Below are 25,582 nucleotides of genomic sequence, written 5' to 3' on the forward strand. Positions count from 1 at the left end.
AAATCCGGGGCTTGAAATATATAACAGATAATAGGAATTAATAGTACATGTAATCTCACCCATATAAAACTAGTAGCTAGCTCATCTATACCAATCTAACATTTTATAAACATTTTTCTCCATAATCAGAAATCACATTAGAAATTATTTTAAAATTTCCAGTAAAGCTAGGAAATTATATTATTTATAATCTATTATGGAAAGAAATGTTAGCTTGATATCTATCTCTAACTCTGTTTATGCTGTGATGCTCTAATTCTTGTTGTCCTGACAGCCTGGTGATATGTTGGACCTACAGGCGGCCATTAGGAGCCTTGATAGTTGTACAGCAGCTCTCCATACTGAATATCAGTCTTCGGAATCTGATCTCGATTCACCGCAAAAACCTACAAAAAAGGCAAGATATGTTTACAGTGTCCCGTTCACACATAGATTAATAATGTGGAGATTTTACATTTGTCTCGGCCTGTAAACTGGATTATTCATTGTGTGTGTACCTGCAAACATGATTAAAGAAGATGGTCCAATTGTTTCTTTATCGGATAAACTTTAAAGATGCATGATGTAAGAGCTAAATCTGCCTATTGCAGGTTTTTATTTTGGCTTCAAATGTTATATAGATTATTATTTAGACATTTATTCACATGACAAGCCTATAATCAACTCTCTAGACCTTTGGATGGCCGAGATATAAATAGATTGAAACACGATCGCCATATAATAATTTAATTCAAAAACGGATAAATGAAGACTTATTCTCGGTTGTCAAATACTGTTGCTACTATAATAAACAATCAAATACTGATAACTTAGATCAGAATAAAGTAATTTGAGTGTTCATTTTTCATTGTCTATTTTTGAACTAATATAGCAGGAACAACCAGCTCTTTATCTAAATCTTGCGTAATGCATCTTTAAGAAAAATTATAGGTACCTTTATCCAAGCTCCACCCTTAATTAAAGACTGCATTAGTGACATCATCAATACTACCAGATCAAGCTTAAAAATAATGATGTGTTTAGTACATCTATCAAATTAATGTTTCCACCTCTTTCAATTGACATTTGTGGGATATGAACAAAGGTGTCTAGAAAGTTTTAAAAGTAAATTCTAGTTACTATCATTGATATCCATATTTATTGCTAGAATATATAGAAATAGATGGACCATCTTTTTTGAGGCAAAAATGTTTGTGAAGGACATTTTGAACCCAAATATCAGTACGACTTGGCACTTGGAATTTTTAAGCAAATTTTTACAGATTTTTAGGAATAGTACCAATATATTTTGTGTGTGCTGTGTGAAAATGTTTGTAGAAATATCAAAGACTAACAACTTTTCAGTTTTGCATGATCAGTGAAATGTTTGAGATAACTGGAAATCTAAAGTCTCCACATTTGATATAATTAAGATGCACAAATAATTTTATTCCTGACCACCAAGTAAATTATTAGGTTTAAAAACAAATGTTTTGATTTTGTGATAGGGAAGAATAATTTCTAATGGCAATGTTTGTGTTTAAAACTAATCACCTTAGATTTGTCTTTGATCTTTTATCATTAGAACTAGTGCTATAGAATATTACTCTTTGTATTTTGCAATGTTCAGCTTTAACTTTTCTCTTCATTTTTGCAATATATTTATAGTTTAAATGCTTAACAATAAAAATATACCCCTCTCTCTCATGTATCAATGGCAATGGAACTTTTCTGTTGTGGATTGAGTTTCATTCTACTCTAAATTATGTCTTTATTGGGTTTTTAGGTTTCATATATTGATATGTTACATGATTTTAAAGAAAAGATTGAGAAGGATCTCTACTGCATTATAAAACCGAAGATTTAGTTAATGAATTATGAAATGTGTTTATATATTCATGTGAGTGAAGATGTATACAGCATTTGCATTGATCTATTTTGTAATCCTTCAAATCGTTTATTACTGTAATCAGAATGTGAATTTACGTCTTTATTTTGATCTGAATAGATGCAGCAGAACTCGATGGAGTTAGCTCAAGCAATTAGAGAGTTGGAAGAGAGTACAGCAGCTCTAGAGTCAACATACGAGCCTGCTACAGCCAGTAGTTATAATGCAAGTCATGCATCATTACAGTGTTCGAGTGGTTATGCCACTATGAATAGTACCCCATCAGGTTCAGAAGATACTATACCGTCTGGTGGTAAGTTAGCTCTATATTTACACTATATAAATACACTGCTTTATTGTTTGACCATTGCACTTTATAGTTTTTATTGTCACCAAATACTTTAAGTAAGATAGTTTTAATCAGGTTACACACATGTTTGTATATTCTGAACTATAAAAAATACTTAATTTCATTGGCAAGAATTAGCTTGTACAAGTTGAGATTTCTAAAGTATATTAGTTGTGGACACTACCGTACATAGATGATTATTATAATCAAAACTACATGTATATCTTTTACATTTTGTTTCCCCTGTGAACAAATAACTATGTGGAAAGTAGTATTAGTTATGATAGATTTTGCATGCCAAAATTTTTTCTTAGAATTGCATGTGTTTTTTCTTCTTTAATTAATCGCAATGATCATATTTATTTATACCTATTAAATCATTGCCAGTAGATCTTAATATTAAAGTTTAAGCTTGTCATTGGAGTGAGAATGTCTTAGCCTTTATGTTAGCTTTGTTCATTACACAGGGTAATGTTTCTATTTGGTTTTGAGTTTCATCAAATACAATATCTGCTGATAGTAATTATTTCTTGCTTGAACAAATCAATGTGATTAAATCTAATGGCTTACTGATCATGGTAATTTATATCAAACATTCATTATATAATTTCAATGTAAATTATTGAACTGAATTGCACAATGCCAAGATTTGAAAGATTTACTTGCATTTGTAGTATGTTAATATCTTGAACAGTGTTTTAACAATGCATGGTTGTTAAGTTAAACTGATTGTTTTTTGTTGTTGTGTGTTAACAAGTGTTGTTTGGTTTGGCTGCTTGCAGATTTTGATTTGAATTCCGTGACAGTTGATACAGAATATAGATATTTCACCATTCCTCGTAGCGGCCCTATCAATGAAGCTTTTAGAGCAGCTGTGGCTACCAAACGCCCAGCCTCTACTGCAGGTGTGTGATCACTAACTTGAGTTACTCCCCTTATCACAATGTAAACTAGCTCATCAGCACATGCTATTTAGTTGAAATATTAGTAGACAGCTTCAAATATACTGCAAATAAACCAATTTTTTCTACTGATAAAAGTTTAAACAAATATTTATATTGGGAATTGTTAAAGAATTTAAACATAGTTTTTTTACATTTTCAAGAACTTTATAATTTAAATCACAATAAGCATGTTTTTCCTTTCCATCAACCCATCTTATTTTGCTTGTTTTTCATGTATATGCATGACTTGTCTTACCGAATGATTTATAATAGTTACATGTCTTTTTTCTGCCTTCTTTGATATACAGCTGCCATTTAATTCTTTTACTTCTATATTTAGGAATTCCTGTTACCAATTCCAGAACAAATAGTCTGAAGAGAGCTAATGGAGCCAATGCTGCTAAACCACCGCCACCTGTTAGAAGAAATTCATCCATTAGTGGATCCACTAAAAGCCGATCATCACCTCCCAAACAAATGGGCCCACCCATCACAGCACCCAAACCTCCAAAAGGAGGAAAGGTCAATAATGGTCAAACAGAAGGTCCATATGCAGAACTACAGTTAATACAACAGAGTATAAAACACAGCAAACAACAAAACAGACAACAGGGGGCACCACCCAGCTCTGTAGTATCAACACCATCTCCTGATAGACTGAGTTCAGGTTCATCATCTACAAGTAGTTCACATTACGCTATATCTAATATAGGTCCAGCTAATGCCAGCAATAGAAGTACCAATCAGGTACAGAATATGAATATTCAGTTTGCTGCTATGAACATGCAGCGTAATGTGCCGAGAGGAGAGGAAATGGATTTTCCCCTTCCCCCAACTGATGATGAACTTAAAGAAATCGAAAAGATTTATAGTAAACCACCTCCTCAGTTGCCTGCAGCTAGTGATCTTGCAGGGTGTTTTGTTAAAGAATTGAAGCGACGAGTGATAGCCGAGGATGGCTCGGATGTATAATATATCTATAAAACCCCATTCCAGATAGAGACTGGTTATATTCCATATATTATGATTATACATATTGAGATTTCTAATTAATAGCTTATTATCAAGAACTTAATCCCTAATATATACTGTAGTCTGATCCCTCAATCTTTATTTCTATGTTTTTCAGTTAGCTTGTTTGGTTAGCTTATCATTCTACTAAATCTTATATTTTATTGTAAAATATCATTTGCGCTTTCATTCCCTTGTTTAGACTGTGCTGATTCACTCTCCATCTCAACTGACAGTTCAGTCTGTTCAGTGCTTTATTTCATTTGAGATTTGACTAAATTAATCTGACTTCTAGGATATCTTGAAGAGGGGAATGGATCACTTAATAGAAATACTGTGTATTATTTTTTTTAGCCAGCAAAATGTGAATTACCATTGAATTTAAATCCATTGTACAGTGTGTTAACAGGAATCAGACCACTGTGCTTGGAGGTGATTTTTTTACAATGAAAAAAGTTGCTTTCCTTAATGAATATTCATCTGAATGTTTTATAATTTGTTTAACTTGAGTAATGGTTCGGATAGTTGCAATAATCTTAACAATCGTTGATCTCATGGTGTTTGTATCTTTGAATACCTTTTAGCGATTGATTACTTCTATATTTTAATTTGAGAACTATATAAACAGACGATTTTAATTCTTTTTTTAAAATCTCAGAAAAGGTCATAATGTTGATTATTCTCAGAGATGAAATATAATTTCTCGTAACAAAAAGAATTATAGATAAATATTTGTTCTTAAAAGTTCATCACAGTACATTTTAGCTAGCACAAAGTAAACAAAAGATTTATTTGGGGTCGAAAGGGACCAGGGGTTGGTGAGCAAATGGTAAACGTGGTATTACAAAAGTAACAACTGTGTTTTAAATAAAGTTTGTAAACAGCATAGTAGAATTATTCTCTATTTGGTCAGAAGTCAGAACCCTAAATTCTGAGTGTAATAATGGCATCAGTTCATAATGTGCATCATTGAATTTTCGTACATCTTTTCGTTTTTTTAAGTTTGTTTGATGTTGTCATTGTTCCAGCATGGCAGCACGAACCAAAGGCATTATATCTGTATGTATATTGAAGTCCTATTTCTAGTTTGATTATTGTGATAAAATTAAAAAATAATGGTCTCAAATGTAAGTTTAATATAATAAGCAAGATAGTACTATATGGACCAAGAACTTAGCATGACATCATCGCCACTGTCTTGGAATTGTGACTTCTTATAAAAATCGAAGTCTGTCAATCGCTGTGCAATTGTCCATGGAACATGCATGCCAAGTTCATGTCAATCAAATTGTACTTGAATTGGCAGAGCCTAAGGCTTTTATGATGAATAGCACTTGATGGAAGTGCATGTAGAACAGTTCTAGAACCAACTAAAAGTCTTTATTCCAAGAAGATACATATAATTTCCAGAAATTGTCAGATGTTTTTGGATTTGTTTTATCATATTAAAGTGGAATACAATGATTTGTTTGGTGTGTTAAGCTAGAAATAGGCCTTTGAAGTGGTAAAGCGTTGCTAAATATATATTATAAACATATTATTAATGTATCCATTGATTATATACAGGATGAATAAGACCACCTGATGCTAATATATCAAGCTTATGTGTATTAACCTATGCTGCAACATATATTGTGAATTGTTCGTTATTAATTAGTGGGATATGAATGTATTATATAATTAATGAGCTCAAGTTATTTAGAATCATGATTATTAGGAGATGAAGGAATCTCTGTTTTAAACTGTAAATCACAGGTTGTTTTAAGAACATTTCCATCATGTTTTAACCGACCAAATACTTCCACAATAATTATAGTAATAATACCTCTCTCCCATCCATCATTTAATATATTATTATATGTGACCCTTGAAATATTATACAAACATATATATTTACACACATCTATATGTTATGGTTTTATCTAAAACATATATATACCAAGACAATATCCGATACAGGGTTTATTCCAGAGGGTACAATCTATATATAGCAGTTAAAATGTAGTGGATGAAATTTTTGAATATTTAATTTGTTTCAATTTGATTGTATTGTGTTTGGCCTGATATTTGTGCTTCAATTTTGTTTTAGAGATGAGGCATGCATTATGGATTGAAAAGTATGTGGTGTTATACTTTTACTTCTGAGAAAGTTAAACTGTGTATAGACATTAAATAAGATTTAAAATATCTTATGAAATTTTGTTTAAAATGACACATCTTAATGGATGAATATTTGCAGTCCTTATAATTTATAGTGCTTATTATTAAGAAGGCTTATAGTCAAACTCTCATCTCTTGGTTAGCTTACTCTTAAATAATTTATGTTTTTATTTTTCTTGCCATTATTGTGTTTTATATTTTATGTGAAAATCATTTATTTATGTAAATAATTTGTGTATTTTATTTTATTTTCTGTCAGTCTGGGTATAAAGAAAGTTGAGAAGTTTTAAAGTATATCAGATATATAAAATAATAATCCCATGATGGCTGATTAAAAGTAACTGATATAGGATCTGTCTCTTGGGGTGAGGTAAAACAAAAATAATTGTTTGGAGATATTGTAATTAATTATATTAATATCCATGATATTAATACTGGATTGTAATTACCTTAATTAGATATTTTTCTCTGTGGGATGTCATGGACGTTTATTGTTAATGGTATTAGAAATAATCAAAGTTAATGTTTAGTTATAAGTTTTGTAAAATTCTGTTAGTGATAATGGTTAAATGACATACATGAATGGCCGTATTTAAGTCTTTCATATAATTTGTAGACAGAAGCTTGTCTAGTATTCCAGAGTTAAAATTCTTGAATAAGACTAACATATTATTTTACATTTTATATATCAAATACTAATGATTCTGTGCTATAATGTATTTATGTTCTGACTATTCAATGTAAAAAGTGTATAAAATGTGCTTTTATGTTCTTATATTAATGTATCTATATTAAGCAGGATTTAAAGGGCATTGTCAGCCTGTACACACACACACACCCACCTCCTACTCAGACACACATACACAAATTAACTCTATATTTTGGCTGTATATAAATCACTTTGATTGAAATCCTTGTTTAGTATACTGTAAGTAGTGTATATACATCTTATAGTCTCATTTTATATCTTGTAGAAATATTCAGAATTTTATTTTCAAATTCAGATTCCAAGTTCTTAATCTTCTGTGCACAAGCTTTTCTAAGTAATTGAGATGAATCTGGAATATTCCTTGCTTATAACCACAGAGTCGCTAGAGAAAGCTTAACTAATATTGAATTGTACTTGGAATATGTGCATGGGTCTTGCTTAAAAATATTTTGCATAATTAAATGTTGGAACTCCTGTTCTTGTGAATGGTAGAATCAAAAAAATCAAAGCAGGAAATTGTGTTCAGAAATTCTTGTGTACATGAAATATCCAATTGGCATTTGAAAGACTATGAAAACTGAGACAGTTTATTATTATAAATAACACTGGTCGTGTTAATAAGATCATGATGTACAAGATTTTATCTCTAATAAAAGTAACCTTTCTTTCTTTGATTTTCATCTATTTAAAATATATTTGTATGTTTATGGAATTAAGACTAAAGTATATGAGAAGATGCTCACTGCTTGACAAAATGTCTGACTGCAAGAAATCAGTGTTTTTTTTGCGTTAGACCTGTATGTATGTGGTTAATTGTAGGCCTACATTTGTCTAAAACAAATTATGCGAAAATGATTACCACATCTTGTCAGTGTTTCCAGCAAATCTTCTTTCAGTTCCAACTGCCAGTGTGTACACGAGGCCTAGGTTTTCCATCCCCTCCGAATGACTAAGCACTGTGCCTTGTCAGACTGGGGGGGGGGGTGGATGGCCGAATGGTTAGCACGTGCGCGCTGTATCATAAAGCCTGTCATTGAGTCAACTGGCGTGGTTTCGAATCCCCGGTTGTACGTGACAAGGAGTAGGGACGCCTGTAAACCATGTGTTAGTCCCGAAATGACCTAGTTTGTGTCGAGTGGACGTTAAACCCCATCTCTCTCTCTCTCTCGCCTTGTCCGACTCCCCGCCTTTCACCACTTTGGAAATCTCGAGAAACTTCTCGCCTAACACCGGAACATCCCAATTAGTGAACCGTTATGGCCCATCGCCTTCCGTCGAATATAAGTGGGCTATGTTTAACGACACAAGTGAATGGTGTGGTGGTTTACGTGAATTAGTAATGGACACAGTCACCCTTGCAATGTAGTTAAAAGGGTCTTTTCTTGGGCCCGGGGACACTTTCTTCTGGATTTAATGGCTCTGCCTGGGAGTGTGCATATTATTGTTTTTTTCTCCCCGAAATCGGCGGGGATTTTTTTCCGTCTTATTTTGGGACATTTAAAAAAAGAACAATTTCGGGTCGGAGATCCTTCTATATAAAGCCTCTTTCTCCCATTTGTTGATATAAACTTGAAAAAAATGAGGTTTGGATTTACATTTTTGTGAGGTTTTTTAATGAAAACTTAGAACTGGTCAAAGAGACGAGAATTTACATTAACGTCAATATGTGTCGTCTGTGCACTAAGGGGGGAATAACCCAGTTATGTTTTTTGGGATGGAAACCAAACTTCAATGTTAATCTGGTCTCTGCCCGGCTCCAACTTTTCCCTAAATTGCCTTTTCACTACAGACAAGGCATCACATCACAAAGTATTTGCTCCAGATTTTGTATGGGGTTGACTTATGAAATTTTGTGATACACAAAATTAAAGTAGCATACATACTAAAAACACGCTACTATTCACCTTACATTTCACTGTAACCAACCCCTTTACTCATATATTATCTTTCTGCTTCTAAACCATGATTATTTACCAAAACCTGTCAGAAAATAAATCTTCAATGCAACCCCCTTCGTCCATTCTGGACCACAAAATCAACATAGATAGGTTGCCAGGCAATGAAACATACACCCACAGCAGCTAAGTCGCCAAGGTAGTCAACAAGTGTTGTTGCACTTTTTTTTTCTTTTGTTAGTAATCAGAACACTTACAACACATGAAAATCTGACGACGAGTAATAACTCATGAAGTTATTATCAGAAAAGATTAGAATTTGTTTCAATTGTTTGTCTCATGGCCTTAAACAATTTATATTAAATTTAGCCTCTAGAGTGAATGAATGAATGAATTGGGAGTTTTAACCTCTAGATATATCAACAAGATATTTCAAAGAGATCAAGGGCCATAACTCTGGTAGTAACTATCGGAATTTGCTGAAAATCAATAGGGTCTTCGTCTCATGACATTAAACACTGTGTATAAATTTAAAATCCATCGGATATTAACTTTAGCCTCCACAAGATTTTTCTAAGTGTTCAAGGGCCATAACTCTGGTAATAATTATCGGAAATCGCAGAAAATCAATAAGATTCTTCACCTCATGACCTTAAACACTGTGTATAAATTTAAAGTCAATCGGATATTAACTTTAGCCTCTAGAGCGCCCGCAAGATTCCTCAAAGTGATCAAGGATCATAACGGGCGGATGGACAGGGAAGACGACAATATACGACCACATTTCAATGTGGGCGTATAAAAATGATCATGCAAAGAGAGGGATAGAGAGAATTTCTGTAAATAGATGTACTATATATACAATTTGGTGAAATTTAATGCTAGTCTGCCTGCTATAGAACATGCTAATTTCAACTGTTTGGCTGGTACATGTACAAGTATCGGTTTCTTTAATGGACGAAATGACATAACGCAAATTGTATTCAATTCCTCAGAAAATATAAACGCCGATTGAAGTCATTTGTACATTATTGGAACATATAGTCACCCCTCCTTTGACATATGCATCGTAATAATAATGTTAGGATTTCAATAACTATTGATCTTCAGAGAATGGCGGGTTGACTATATGAAAAACACTTGGAACTTATTTAACATGGGAATGTTTTATTAAACAAAAATTGATAGTTATTATTAACATTTATATACAAAATTGACAAATTGTGTACACTTTTTAAAATAACGAACCGACTGAGGCTACGGTTTATTAATTAATTGCGCACAAATACGTTCACCCAGTTTATTTACGATTACAATAACTTAAAGGAGCTAAACCTCTTTAATTTAAGTCAACATTTAGTACTGAAGTGGGTTGATCTGATTGATCTCTTCCGATTTATTTTTTGTTTGTTTCGAGAGATTGGCTTAATGCGCTGACGGTTGAACGCAAAATCGGTTATATTTCATCATTTCGACGAAAATAAATTGTCAACCCACATCAACAATTTGATATTAGATTCAAATGAAAGAGGTCTAGCCGTTTTATAAAATATATCCAACAAAAACATTTTAAAAAAAAATGGCATATGCCTCTCAATTAATCAATACATGTGACATGTGTTCAACAACAATTATTACGCAACATTAAAAGGTTGCCTTTAATTCGAAGTGATTTTTATTCAAACAATTGTAAAAACGGGTCAACAACAAAATTATGCACTGTAAGCACTTTTCTTTTAAAACCGGTTTTAATGTTCTGTTTACGGCTTTGAGTGTATGCCCATCTTGTTGGGTACTTACAATCGACAGAATACATGATAATTATGCTTTTGTATGTTTGGAATAGAATGTCATCTAATCAGAAGAGGACCGACCGATGGGACACTCTTTTTTTTCTCATACATTGACATAAAGGTTGCTTGTGATTTGTTTGAAAGAATGTTGGAAATGAGATATGTGTATTTGATAATGCGAAGGCGAGGCAAAATATTACAAAATTTAATATGTTTTCAAATGGATTCATGCCATGTTGATTTAAATTTGCCTTCCCTGTAAACAGGATATACGAAGATGTCTTGTAGTAGGACGGGGTTTGGAATTTTAAAGAGTGAAGTTTATTTTTATTATATGATGTGGTATGAAACTTGAAGTAATACTGGACCATCAGCCAATTCATATTAGTTAATATTTTTTAATAGAAGATACAGCTAAGTATTCTTGTCGTGTTCTAGAGATAATCAGCAAAACACATTTATGTGAGCTGCTAGGTGCCTGCTAATATCTGTTTACACAATATGAAACAAATAAATCATCCAGGCTTAATCACAATCAATAATATGAAAGGGAAAAACGAAACGAAACCATTCTTTCAATAAAGAAGAAAATAATGATCTGTTAATGAAGTTGGATGAAAATAAGGAACTGTCTTTCTTTACATATCATTATCTCTTAATAATTAACTGTGCCTTTTCCATAATGTCGATAAATTACCCAGTTGGTTTCTTTGTTCTACACAAATAATTTTATTGTATTTTATAATACGTATTGATATTAAGAAAATCCCCGGAGATTTAAAAGGAAGAAGCTCCTCTATTTGAAAACACCGGTCTACCAGATATGCTAAAAGAGCAAAGGTATTATCTTTATTACAAATCTATTATCTGGTGGCCAACCTTTCAATATGTTGTATTAAAAGACGACACAGAGCACTAATGATTTCCATACTTTCATCTCTTCTCACACCAATAATCATGCCGATAGATCAATGATTCAATCTGTATCGTACTTGTGTTGAAGAAAGCTGCAAGATAATGTTCATTCCCTTTGATTATTTCCTTTCTCTTGTTCTTGTGTATTTTCTATATATTTTCATATACACTTTTGGTTCGTTTCCAGAAAAGTTCTACGGTTTGAACAAAAGCTTGCTAATAATATGGTAACAAGTGATGCTAAAATAAAATTGACGTTAACCATGTAAATATTAGAACCTATTTATATTATATGACATTATGGAAATGACAGGGAGAATTGGGAAGTCCATAGCTATTATTTAAGCTCATAGCGTCTGAGCCATTACACGTGAGTATGAATCATATACTGTGTGTGAGCCAGAAACGGTATGCGTGATTCCATACGTGTAATTTCTTAATATATAAAAAGACTAGTAGTTTTCAAGCAGAGATTACTGATGCGGCACTTTCACTTTATAGGTATTTAATGATCCATCCATATGCTTTGCATAGCCAACTTCTAGCACTGAAATCACAGCCTCTGGAGATCGACAGAGGTGGGTCATGATCAGTTAATTAATCCCTACGTCAAACGGTTACAATTCTTTCCGATATTTAAGCATTATATTGCTTACGTTTCTTTCTTTTTTCCTCTAGAAACCATTCTCCATAAACGTCCACCAGATACTCCATTTGTTATTGATTAAGTTTAACACTGTGTATCACGGTATTCATCTATCTCGTCACGATATCACCTAAAAAATCTCGCCAATTGCTTCACTCTACGATGGTCGTAAAAACACGTATTCATTTAAACCATTTTTTAAGAAGTCCTTGCATACTTGTTCGGCATGATTCGATTTTTGTTGCATGGTATTCATAATGGCATGTTCCGTTTCCGCCGTCGTTGCCATGGTAATAAGTTTGGATAGAGACATCAGACCTTTTATTCCAACATTCACATCCATTCCTGAAAATAGATAAAAATTTGATTAATAACATCACAAAACAGAGTGAACAAGCAAACAAATATAAATCAGGTTTATTCACATAATAGATCTCACTTTATCTGTGTGTCCTTTCAAATCAAACACGATTACAATCTTATGAAAACAATAATTTGACATTGATAATAAAATACCACGCAACACATATTGCAGTCACAACAATAGATATAATGAAGGCATGTCTCTATCTGTGTTAGTATATATTTATACGGCATATTCCTGAGTTCATTTCATTGTAGACTTACAGGAAGAAAGTCACTAACTCAATATCATCCACAGTCTTCGACATTGCAAACACGACTTATTGGTCAATTTAAATCAACATTGATGTTGTTATCTTACCGTGAAAAGATGGACTTCTGGTATCCAATATTTAAGACAAAATGAAAAATTTAAAATTGGCACACGATTCGCGTGCCAGAATGCTTTCGGGTGCCATTTGTAATGAAGCAACTCGATGAACGAGGCTAAACATATCCCATAGGAGAATACTACCGATGTAGACAGGAATAACTAGACGCCAGAGACTGCCATTCAATTTGGACCCTTCGCGTATTTCGCCGAACATAACTGATTGGAAATTATTGTAAAATCAGAAACGATCGAATGTAAATCAGTTTATATATACATTCATATTACATTATTATATGCGTTGCGACCCATTTGTGTCCATTTCTAGATGTCAACGATTTAGCTGCTTTAAAGCAAAATGGAAGTACTTATAAACGGATTATTAGAACCATAATAATTGAATCACAATTACTTAAAAGAATGAACATAAGACCCAAGAGTATTATTAGCGGACATGTGTTGTACTTTATTGCAAAAAATGTCAACATCTCTTGTTTTATGAATAAAAGAAAGTAAATGTGCCGAGATACATCGGGAATGTTCGAATTAGATTGTACTTTTAAAGTTTTTGTGAATACTGGACATGAGAATCACACGAAAAGTATAACCACCTGAATGATACATATTAATTATTTGATAATTATAGATAACAAAGTATGAAACTCATCATTTATGACATATGATAATTATTATGGAGATCTGCAGATTCATTTATAGATTACATTATCTATAAATAATTTAGATATAAAAAAACCAGCAATAGAACAGTAATAAATGGATGTACATCCATAGTGTTGGCACCCTTCTTGCGTCTGTCGAGGTTGTTGAGGAGCACCGCCCGTGACAGTAGAAGCTGACCCTGGATTTGCATTGTCGACCGCTGCCGTCCGTATTGAATAATGTGTGGAACACCGTTTTTCATATTTTAGCGCGACCGTTCCAATATTATTACCGCCTAAAAGTGTATAATAACAACGAAATAAATCGGCCTATAAGGAGGTAAACGGTTACCCGTTTTTACCGTTCGTTAAATTTATGACATTTCATGGAAATAATGGCCCACCTTTCAGAATATGCGTATCTTATGATATGATGCTCTATGATCCATAATATCTTGAAATATTTTTTTTTTCTTTTTCAGAGTTATCTCGCCTGTCCCTGGATTTAAAGCTGTCGTGTGCGTGGTGGACCTATTTTTCTCTAGGGTAAGGGTTAGGGTTAGCGTCTTGTAAACTGACTCTATAACAAAATCCCCGTGTTGGCCTTTATGTCTTCATGATGGAGGTCGTAAATGTACTGAACGGTATAAACGGTTTGCCGTTTACCCCCTTATAGGCCGATTTATTTCGTTATTATTATTTTCGTTGGTTGAATACCGCATGACTGAATATGACCGATGTGGGAGTATTTTGACGATGCAATTTACACATACAGTAGTGCATTAAAATAATTCGTGGAAGAAGATGCAGTAAATATCGATTTGATATAGATAGGCCATGATAACAAACGATCATTATATCTACATCTAGCCTACATATTGATTAAATCCCCCTTTACAGTTCACCATGACATAATCCATTTATAAGTGAACGAGGATTTAATATTTAATGATATACATCTAAAAGCATGTAAGGTCCATGGTATAACAATAGCCTTTAATCTACGTGTTTAGATTCAATCATTATAATGTCTGATGTTTATCACCTATTATCCATTTCATGATAACGTTATTAATGCCATCAACATTTCAATTAATCCCAACAGATATCATAAGTACCAATACAAAACACCTACATTAATACTGCACGAAATTTTAATACCGGACTTATACTATAAAGAAGGCTTACAAATCCATTTCTATTCTAATTGTACGCACGAAAAACGACCCACATCTTATATAACCTTAACATAATATAGATTACCAAACAAATCGTACAATCTCTGATACTTAATTTTCAATAATAACAGGATATTATGTGCACCGTCCTAGTAAATGAGACTCTAATGGGGAAGCGGGTAGTGGGAGGGGGATTCTGTATTCCGTTAACGAATACGTACTTTCCAATTCCTTTGAATGATTATATATTTTTTTTTTAAATTAAATTTTCGAGTAAACCATGTTGAACCGTTGCACACGTCAGACAAGTATAATTTAAGACTTTGAGACATGTATGAATTTAAAGATGCACTGTGTAAGATTTAGATAAAGAGCTAGTAATGTCTTGGAATGGTTATGAATTAATCACTAATGTGTCAACATACTGTTCACAAAACATTGCTTTGATCCATTTAGTAAATGCCTCTCTGATTTAGAAATCGTTTTGACGTTTTTTTTTGCTGTTTAGTATATATATATAGTTCAAAAATTGACAGTGCAAATTGAATAATATCGAAAATAATATTCAAATTACTTAGTTCTGAACGAATTTTCACAGTTTGAAGTTTTGATAAGATGCGTCATAGATTGTTTATTATCGTTTATCATTCAATGGCGATCGTGTTTCAATCTGTTTAAATCTCTGCCATCCGATGCTGTAGAGAGTTGATTATCTTGTCATGTAAATAAATGTCTAAATAATAGTGTATATAACATTTGAAGCCAAAGAAAGACCTACAATAGGCAGATTTAGGTGTTACATGGCGCATCTTTAACTGCTCCATTAAAAAAGGGTCTTTCATCATGTCCGTAATAATGAAGTAGCTCTTATTAAATGATAAAGGACTTCTGAATAAGAACTTCTCTTACAAAGGACAAGTCGATATCTATGGTATCATTAATGACTAATAGTCAATCACAATGTGTTCGTTATCTTAAAGTGTCATCTTAATGACGTGGATGATAAAAGGTTAATATGATGTTAACAGGTCGTGGTGCCTGTCGTCAACCATGTTACTATCATTTAGATAAAGTCAACAGGTAGTGGGTGCTGCTTGATTAATTGTTTGAGTACCAATTTATAATGCTATGATATAAACACTTTGTTAAATTCCTTCTATTAAGTGATCGAAAACTGTCGTCCGGTTCTTCGGGAAAATTGATTGCTTGAAGAATTATTTAGAGATCGTGACCGGCATTTTAACTTTGAAAGAGAAGCCCATGATTTCGATAGATTTGTGACAAATAACTAATACTAGATATGGGTTAACATTCGCTTCCACAACAGAGACGGGATAGCGATATCGCAAACAAAGAATCTATAACCTGGTTTGAATTGTCAATATACATCTGATGGCAAACAGGAAACTATCCACAACGGCCAAGAAAATTAGAGATCCTTATCCAGCAACTGTGTACCGGTTGTCGACTAATCAAGGAGGCAAATTACATCAATTCCACGAAAAATAAATGTTGGACAAGTAATGCAGGACATCAGCGTGATTAGATGTGATCAGGTCTGTAGTCTAAGAACTTTAGGACTACCAACGTACCAAGAATTGTAAACGGACGTGATCGCCATGGTTCAGAAATGGCATAAACATCTTATTACAGGATCTACCCCACTTCTAAAGACCCTTACGCACAAGCGACTTATCGAAATAAATTTGTACCATAATTTACGTTACTCTCAAATTGAATTTTTGAAGTATAGTTGATTGAAAATATTCCCCGGAGAATTTTATTCTTTGTCTCATAGATTTATATAGTTTATTCTCACATTATTGTCCTCACTGAACAACAAAAAAGCTTAGATAATACAGATAATGTAAATAATATGTCCCTTGAAATGGATTTAATGTACTGAAAACGCCACAGACTTGTACTGGCAGAATACAACAACAATAAGACATTAAACAAACATCATATAATCCACATTCAACCGACTTCCGAAACAACTATTCCGTCAGTGCCAAGCACTACGCAACTATATTTAAGGACGTAAGTGATGACCAAGTTCGAAACGAGATGGTTTATGGTTTTGTCGCTATGCTTTATATTTAGCTGATCTCTTTTGGGTGTAAATATATCATAATGCCTTCCTGATATTAGTTTCTGTATAATGTAATATAACACAATACTAATATAAGTGCTGTCTAAATACTTGTATACAACACCCAGGGGGAAACATTCAACTAAATTACCTTCCAATGACAATATTTTACTGATTAACCGACTTGCGAGCTAGGAAAATACTTTTGTAAATGAATTGAAACATTGTTTTTAATCAATTATCAGAAACGTGTCGTCCCTTGATAAAGAGATCGGATCAGATAGTAGATTTCATATTGACTTGCTTGTAGCACTCTGTAGCCAATGAAATACCGTGTGTTTTGGGGTCTGTGAAACAAAATGAAATGAAATTGAGTTACTGTCCTACTGTTCTGCACCAACAGGATTAATGAGGACGGGCTAAAACTATACAGTGATATTGGGGAATTTTTGCCCATACAACAACATTTCATGAAAATCAACTTTCAGAGGTTCTATTGCGTGCACGCCAACTTGTACACGGGACGTCGGTTTCTGTCCAACCTCGGCCCTCTGCAGCTGACAAGGTAAAGCCATCTCGGAATATCCCGAGTTTCTCGGCCAACAAGGTGACCCAAACCCGGAATCCCCGGGCCACTGAGTCATCGCAGCTCCCTGTAAAAAACCCAAAATATAAGACCTGTGTTTCTGAGAAAAACGTCTAAGGGCACCAAAATGTTTAAAAATATAACGTGGGCCAGAATAGATTACGACCTACACAGTTAGCACAGAATACGTCGGAGACATAGTGTAATCTGCTTATTTCCTGTGTCAGCAAATATACCATACAGTGAAGGAAACAGAATAAGTTCCGACTATATCTTATAGTCAGACATAAAAATAACAATAACATATGTTAATTGTTCAAGAAACAACCGCTCACTGTCAATTGAGCTACAATCTAGATTTGTTTACCTATTTTGTTGTCGTTGTTGCTATTTTAAATAAAAAAAAAGAAATAAAAAATAGACAGGGTAACATCTGAAACGATTATAGATGTCATTCCAACTCAAGTTTCCAAAACAACTTGCGCATTCGTTCGGGTTCTAACCACCAAGAACAGCAAGAACATCAAGATGAGCATACCCCTCGCAGTGTTTCGTTTGAATAGACATAATCCCACTCAAACATGTCAGCCCAACGCACAAGTTTCTCAAAAAGACTTGGGCAGGTTTTCCAGATCTAACCACAGAGTATTTCATAAGTCCGGCTGTAGATGTCCGTGAAATATCTTCGGCGTATGGGCGTATGCCGTCTTCATTAGCACAGTCGAAGCAGAACAGAAGGACGTTAAACCCCATTTCATGCCTGTAAATGTACACGATGACCACGTTGCGTGTCTAGGATGTATACATTGTACGTAAAATATGTATTGATATAAGAGAACGATTTCAGAATTCATCAGTCTAATGTTCCTTACACCTATACGAGGTGGTTTTTAATAATGTGAGTAACGGGCATCTTCGGATATCTATAGAAATCGGAACACAATTATGTTATTTTCAAATGAATTTAGACAATGCCTCTACATACTTTTCAGATTCTCTACATAAACACAAAAACATTGCGCTCATTATAGAAACCAATAACAATTATCGGATGTCATAACAGTAAGCGAACAATGTGTTATCACTTCTATTGTTTACTTATATATAGGCCCTATGTAAATATTCTAAATTATAAATATGTGTTTGATCCTAATGAGAACTACAAATGTGATACAAATTGTTAGTCTATCGGAAAATCTCACAAAAAGGCATTTTGGCATTGATTTTGTTTTTATTGTTTACATAAATCTATAATCGTCGGATTACAAGCTTGTCTTGGTTTTCAGTGTGTATGTAGATGCGGAGACTGTAGCCTCGAACATTGAGCATTACGAAGATTATATAACGACCCAAAAAGGGCTCTGCAGACCATCAAAATCTATATCATATATATTCAAAAAATAAAATGTCCCCAAAAGCCTACGAAATCAAAGATTTAAACGAAAAATACGAGCGTATATGTACCAGAGCAGGATCCAAAGCCATGTGCTTTGTCAGGAACCCCAGTATTGCATTCTCGCAGTCATCTTGGAATTTTGGTGTCATGTCAAAAATCGATGCGTAATCCGTCAATCGATGCGTAATTGTCTAGGGAACACTTGAATTGCCGGAGCCTAAGACTTTATTCCGAAGAGCGTTAACGCCAATTAAGAATAGTAACGACAACAAGATGAATAGCGCCCGAGGTCCAGTTCCGCATCCCAAAAAGTGAGGCATCATCATGAATTTGTTCTTGGCTGTTATAAAATTGGTTCCATGTGAAAAATTGCACAAACTGCGACACCTGCCTGTTGTTGTTTTCTTTACGGTATTAAACTGTAGTTTATAAAATATACTATGTTTATCTTACCTGTATGTATATTATAACATCTAGCAGCTTCACCTTCTGCTACAACAAATGTATTAGATTCCTGAAAATATCCCACCGTCTCTACTCTCTGGGATAATTTGATTTCAAAAAGTCTTGAACTAAACTTCATGTGTTTTAATGCCACTGAATCTCCTATCTCCTTCTCACCCTCATCTTTATATGTATTAAAACATTTTAAAAATATATTTCTCATCACCTGAAACCATAAAGAAGAACGGTATTGATTATATTATTTTCAAATTCATCATTGCTCACATAAAAACATAAACAATAATAAGAAGAACAATATTGGTTATGATATAGTACATATTTTGATATACATGTAATTACCTATCTAAATTGATTAATTGCTTTAAAGTGGATAAGTTAAAGGACAATTATCACATATGTGATAGAACTGGTTAAACCCATTCCAAATATAATTTTAACACATAGATCATTGCTACGATAGATGCGTTGTGAAGCTTTCAAGAAAGGGAAGTGACGAACGCAAAAGGAAAACACGGGTTATCCTTCTATATAACTGACTGAAGTGACGAGTGATAACATATACACGGGCGAATTTCTGATGACTAATCATTCCTTCGAAGACCAAAAGTTGTTATGTGAGGCTGTGAGAGAATATTAGAGCAGGAGCCCAGGGGGTTAACCTAGCTGAAAAGTGTACCAATTTTCTCCTATATGGTATCAATGTATGTATATCTGGTATCATCAGAATGTAAGTCTGCCGGGTTTCTGGTGGTGGGTGTGGTATTCCACGCCCAAAATGCCATGTCCCCCAACTAGTCTAGATTAGCTCAAAAGTGTACCACATGAAAATCGCACAGCAATGTACCATACATCTTCAGGTATTACAAAAACACTCTGACAGACATTTCTAGTGGTGGGGTACCCCTGACAGAGCTATGTAATTGCCAGACATTTGTAGTGATGGAGTATCCCTGACAAGAGTTATCTAATTTCCAGACCAAAGCTAGGCTAGATTAGCTCAAATCTATACCACCTAAAACAGCTTTGGAGTTGTTCAGTACCACAACAGGAATCATGAATGACCACTGCCAGACAGTTTGTGAGGTGGGTTGCCCCTAACAGACACGCCCAAAATAACACGACCCCCAACTAGGATAGATTAGTCGGCACTGTTCCTGTGGTCCAAAAAATTAAAAATTATGCCAGGATGCGTAGAATACTAATACCTAGCACATATGGAAGAGGCGATAAACTGCGGTTGTAGGAACAATTTTATTTTTCAAAAACGCATTTTTGCCCAAAAATCAATTTCTTGCAATCGCAGTTTATCGCCTCTTCCATACGTGCAAGGTATAAGTATCCTACGCATCCTGGCTAAAAATCTATGTTTTTTAGAACACGGGAACAGTACCTGCGAAGCTAGCCTAGTTGGAGGCGTGGCATTTTGGGGCGTGTCTGTTAGGGGTAACCCACCGCACAAACTGTCTGGCAGAGGTCATTCATGACTCCTGTGGTGGTACTGAAGAACTCCAAAGCTGTTTTAGGTGGTACAGATTTCAGCTAATCTAGCCTAGCTTTGGTCTAAATATTAGATAACTGTTGTCAGGGATACTCCACCACTACAAATGTCTGGCAATTACATAGCTCTGTCAGGGGTACCCCACCACTAGAAATGTCTGTCAGAGTGTTTTTGTAATACCTAAAGATGTACGGTACACTGCAGTAAGATTTTCATGTGGTACACTTTTGAGCTAATCTAGCCTAGTTGGGGATCATGGCATTTAGGGCGTGGAATACCACACCCACCACCAGAAACCCGACAGACATACATTCTGATGATACCAGATATACATACATTGATACCATATAGGAGAAAATTGGTACACTTTTCAGCTAGGTTGACCCCCTTGGCTCCCGGTCTATGTCTGTTAATTCAAAAAAGTAATTGAATGTCAAAATATGCTAAAATTGTCTATTCAATTTTTCATTAATAGATAATTTCTAATTGATGTTTCAATTATGATTTTAATATATCTTTATTTGTGTTATGTTCATTCGTTAATAAACCCAGTTCGACGTCAAATAATTAATACTTATGTTTCTTATAGATTAAAGCTCATTGAATAATAAATATTGTGAGAGCGCTGTGCTTCGACGTATTAGAGCTACGCACTCCCAGCATAAGAAGTCTTAATATACGTCAAGATAATACAAATAGAGCATTTCAAATTCATCATTGATCACAAAATACATTATTCCTTAAAAATAAATGAAATGAAATGGGGTTTAACGTTCCACCGGGATAATGAAGACGGCCATACGCGATACATTTGACCGGACAGCGGCTCTATAACGGCCTACTCTTATATCGAAATCCAACTGCCAAGGGATCTTTTACGTGCACGCCAATGTGTACACGGGACCTCGGTTTTTACGTTCCATCCGAACGAGTATATCGTTGTCCATTGTCAGGCCCTCCGTCCTGCACCAATAACAAAGCGGAACCACGCCGGAAAATTCCCCGGTACATGTTGGTTAATTTTTCGAAAATATTTTTGTCCAGTCTGTCGCAAGTCTCAGTTTAGCGGACTTTCTCCTGCACACGCATTAATCCTTTGGCATTTGTCGTTTTCATATATTTATATTTTGTAACCTGGTATGGGTTCTTTTTCTTTAAGTTCTTCAAAGAGTAGGTCTAACGTCATGACATAAATATTTAGGATAAACGTTTGATTTTTAAAAAAACGCATTTGAACAGTGTATTATAATATGTACCTGGGGAAGAAACACTTATATAAAGATTATATAAGTGTATAGGGATAAGTATGAGGCCAAGACCCAGGCACTATAACTATATATTGATATTTGTTTATTTTTACGACTGGGTTGCTGCCATTTCGTATATATACTTCTAAAGCACTGGTGCGAAAAGGAATGTAAAAAGTTGCCTTAAGGTGATTTTAGTTTGAAAAATCTCCGAGACATGTCGATTTATCGTGTCACGTTTGTTTAAGATGTGACATTGGTATTTACAATAACCGTGAAGCAGATTAATGGAAGTTGTGTGACGGTTTGTGTCATGACATTTTAGCCGAGTTATTTTTACTACTCACAAGCAGACGTGGAATCGACACCTTGACATCCCAATCCGTGAGAGTTTTGTGTTCTTTGGTGAGAGATCGTGAAATGTGTTTGCATCACGATGCATCAAGCAGACAGGTTGGCAACAGCCGCATGCGAAAATATCCCAGTTAATTCCAACATGCACAAATGCTAACTACTATCTCTTATGATGGAACAGAAATTAAACCCCGGGATAAAAACAGTTTAACGTGTCGATTGAATTACCCAAGAACGTGTCTTCTCGCCATCAGACAGAATAAATGTTATTATCATTGCCTATTACTCAAGACGAACATTTTCTTGCTTAAACTGATAAAATACGATATAGATAGACTAAGCTAACTACCAGTTTATGGTGCCTAAAGCCTAGGGTTATTTTCTGTAAACTAAATATATATGTTCTGTATTCAGGAACAGACATGTTCTTATGTATTAGTTCTATTCTGAATGTACAGATTGCTGACAGAAATATTTTATTATGGCGTCAGTTTTATATGTAGACACATGGACAGGACATCACCAATGTTAATACTCGGCTTGAATCGTTATCATCTGTTTTACTTGACAGATGAATGAATAAAAGAAGCCCATGGAAGACATAATAATGAAAGTAAAAAGGCAGTGCTTTTCTTGAACGGATTTCTTGAATTGATACCATGGCTTCTTCGTGAATTAACATCATATTGTTTAACGTAAAATGTCTTATTTTACAAAGTACACCAAGCGCTGGACTCTAGGTAGTGTCCATAACTGAAGCCAGGGGCAGCAAACTTATGTGCATCGATCTCCATAAATATTATTTGTAGCGCCGCTGTTCAGAACAAATTGTCCCCCGTAGCCAACTGCATGGCGGAAACCGATCTTTTTAATTAACTCGGATGGAGCTAAACCCCATTATAAGTCGCCCGATTAATCTATTTGCGAATTAAAACACCACAAAAGAACAACAGGAATAACGTTTTACCGACATCATTTAATGTTTCTTATCCCTTGTTCGCACCATGTCAATATACTAATAACACCTAATATAACAGTATAAGCCTGTTGACATTTCCTCTTATATAATACCTCTTATATAATACCTTAGAGGGTTATTCATAAAATACTAAATTACAAGTTTTATAAAACTGTGTGATAGTAGTTTTATATATACACATAAAAGGTGATAATTAATAGAAATTAATAACTATTAAATAACCGCAGATAAAACAAAAATTTGTGATAGTTATTGCCTTTCAGTAAACACTTTCTCAATTCTATTCACAGTTAAATTTCGTTAAGATCTCTACTGCTGTCACGAAACCTTTACAACTGTAGATATTGTCATACTATAGACCATTATAAAATCATTTTTTCTTTCATAAGATTATTAAGTTCAAATTATTGTAAAGAAATGGGGTAAATAAAATATAAAATATCTGGTTGCTTCCAGTAAGTGTTTGATGAAAGTTTAAACTAAATGGTCTGTATTTGGTTAATGTGATATAGCCCTCTTTCATCCAGGTATTAATAAACCAGGAAATAGTTTTCACGATCTGCCTGCAAGAACTTATGTGAACACACTTATTAAGCACGGGTTAAGATGGCATTATTCACCAAACCCCTGAATTGCAGTTCAGTGTACACCTGGCGAGGTACATAATATTGGAGTTACCAAACCGGCCTTCCTAGACATATTATAATATCTCTTCACCGTTAAAACACGTGTTTTTGTTTTTAAAACTAATTAAACACGAAGGGCGTATTTCAAGAGAGTATAGAAGTAAGCATAAAAACCAACAAGAACGTGGCGTGATTACTTTCTAGGATCTGATATTCTCTAACAACAAAGACATGATTCTCTGATAAAATAGTTCTTTTTTATGGGCTAATTAAATACAAGTATTATAGAAACCTGCTGTAAAATCTAATTAATCTGGTGTAATCAACAAAGAATAAAAATGGAATGAAATATCTCACGAATAATGAATGGATGGAATGGGACTTAAGCTTCTACTTCTCTGCTGACGAAGATGGGTTTACGTGACAAAGTATAAGCTCGGAGGGAAATTTTGAACGGACAGCAATTGAATTCCAACTGCTAATGGTTCTTTTACGTGCATACACGGGATCTCGGTTTTCGTGCCATCTGAACGACTAGACGCCGTTCCTTGCCAAGTTTACTGTCTTTTTTTAAAACATTTTATACGAGGGGTGATTGATAAGTAGTGAGCCTCGATTGGAAAACTGTGCAACAAAATGATACCACGTTTTGCACGTGCACTATTATGTTCCTCGGGCTCTGTCACAAACTTTCACCACATTCGGTTAAACGGTTTGGTTGTGACAGGTCATAACAATCAAGTAGGGTCTGTTGTTATCACAAAATGGACCATATCGAGGCGAGAGGGGTGATTAAGTATCTGCATAAAAAGGGTCTAACACCGAAAGCCATACATGATGATATGGTTGAGACATAAGAGGATGATGCTCCTTCATATACCACAATTAAAAGGTGGTCAGCTGAATTCAAGCGTGGCCGTGACAGCATTGAAGACGAACCACGCCCTGGTCGACCAAAAACTGTGTCAACACCTGAAATGGTACAAAAAAATAAAATCCATGATCTGATAATGAATGACCGGCGAGTTACTGAACGATTCATAGCTGGGGTAGTTGGTATTAGCCAGGAGAGAGTTCATTCTATTATCACTGAAACTTTGGAAATGACAAAGGTTTCAGCACGGTGGGTTCCAAAGCTTTTGACGCCTGATCAAAAGCCTTCAAGACACATCATGTCAGAAGAGAATCTAGCCTTATTTGAAACCGATCCTGACCGCTTCCTGAAACAAATTGTTACTACGGATGAAACTTGGGTCCACCACTTTCAGCCAGAAACAAAAGAGCAGTCAAAACAGTGGAAACATGTGACGTCGCCGACCCCAAAGAAGGCAAAGACTGTTTCATCGGCAGGAAAGGTGATGGTCTCAGTATTCTGGGATTCTGAGGGTATTCTCATGGTGGATTACCTCCAAAAGGGCCAAACAATCAACGGTAGATACTATGCAGCACTTATAAGGCAGTTGAGGCAATAAATTAAGAC

The 25,582-nt window shown here is 34.5% G+C and overlaps 2 protein-coding genes across 10 annotated transcripts in view; one reads left to right on the forward strand and one right to left on the reverse strand.

Annotated features, from left to right (window-relative positions):
- LOC126815636 (protein MTSS 2) overlaps positions 1–7,709 on the forward strand; it is a 58,758-nt gene extending 51,049 nt beyond the window's left edge. For 3 of the 5 annotated variants that reach the window (XM_050541373.2, XM_050541376.2, XM_050541374.2), the window contains 4 exons: positions 275–397; positions 1,988–2,180; positions 2,999–3,121; positions 3,501–7,709. In XM_050541373.2, the coding sequence (XP_050397330.1) occupies positions 275–397; positions 1,988–2,180; positions 2,999–3,121; positions 3,501–4,132 (1,071 nt within the window). In that variant the 3' untranslated portion in view covers positions 4,133–7,709. The remainder of the gene's footprint in view (positions 1–274; positions 398–1,987; positions 2,181–2,998; positions 3,122–3,500) is intronic. The other 2 variants (XM_050541378.1, XM_050541377.2) reach the window with 2 other exon arrangements.
- Positions 7,710–10,082: 2,373 nt separating this feature from the next.
- Positions 10,083–25,582, reverse strand: part of LOC126815642 (uncharacterized) — a 66,753-nt gene continuing 51,253 nt past the window's right edge. For all 5 annotated transcript variants that reach the window (XM_050541391.2, XM_050541392.2, XM_050541393.2 and 2 more), the window contains exons 4-5: positions 19,387–19,603; positions 10,083–12,634 (exon numbers count right to left, since the gene is read on the reverse strand). In XM_050541391.2, coding sequence (XP_050397348.1) covers positions 12,447–12,634; positions 19,387–19,603 — 405 coding nt within the window. In that variant the 3' untranslated portion in view covers positions 10,083–12,446. The remainder of the gene's footprint in view (positions 12,635–19,386; positions 19,604–25,582) is intronic.

The sequence above is a fragment of the Patella vulgata genome, chromosome 3 (assembly GCF_932274485.2).
Source record: "Patella vulgata chromosome 3, xgPatVulg1.2, whole genome shotgun sequence".
Taxonomy (NCBI): domain Eukaryota; kingdom Metazoa; phylum Mollusca; class Gastropoda; family Patellidae; genus Patella; species Patella vulgata.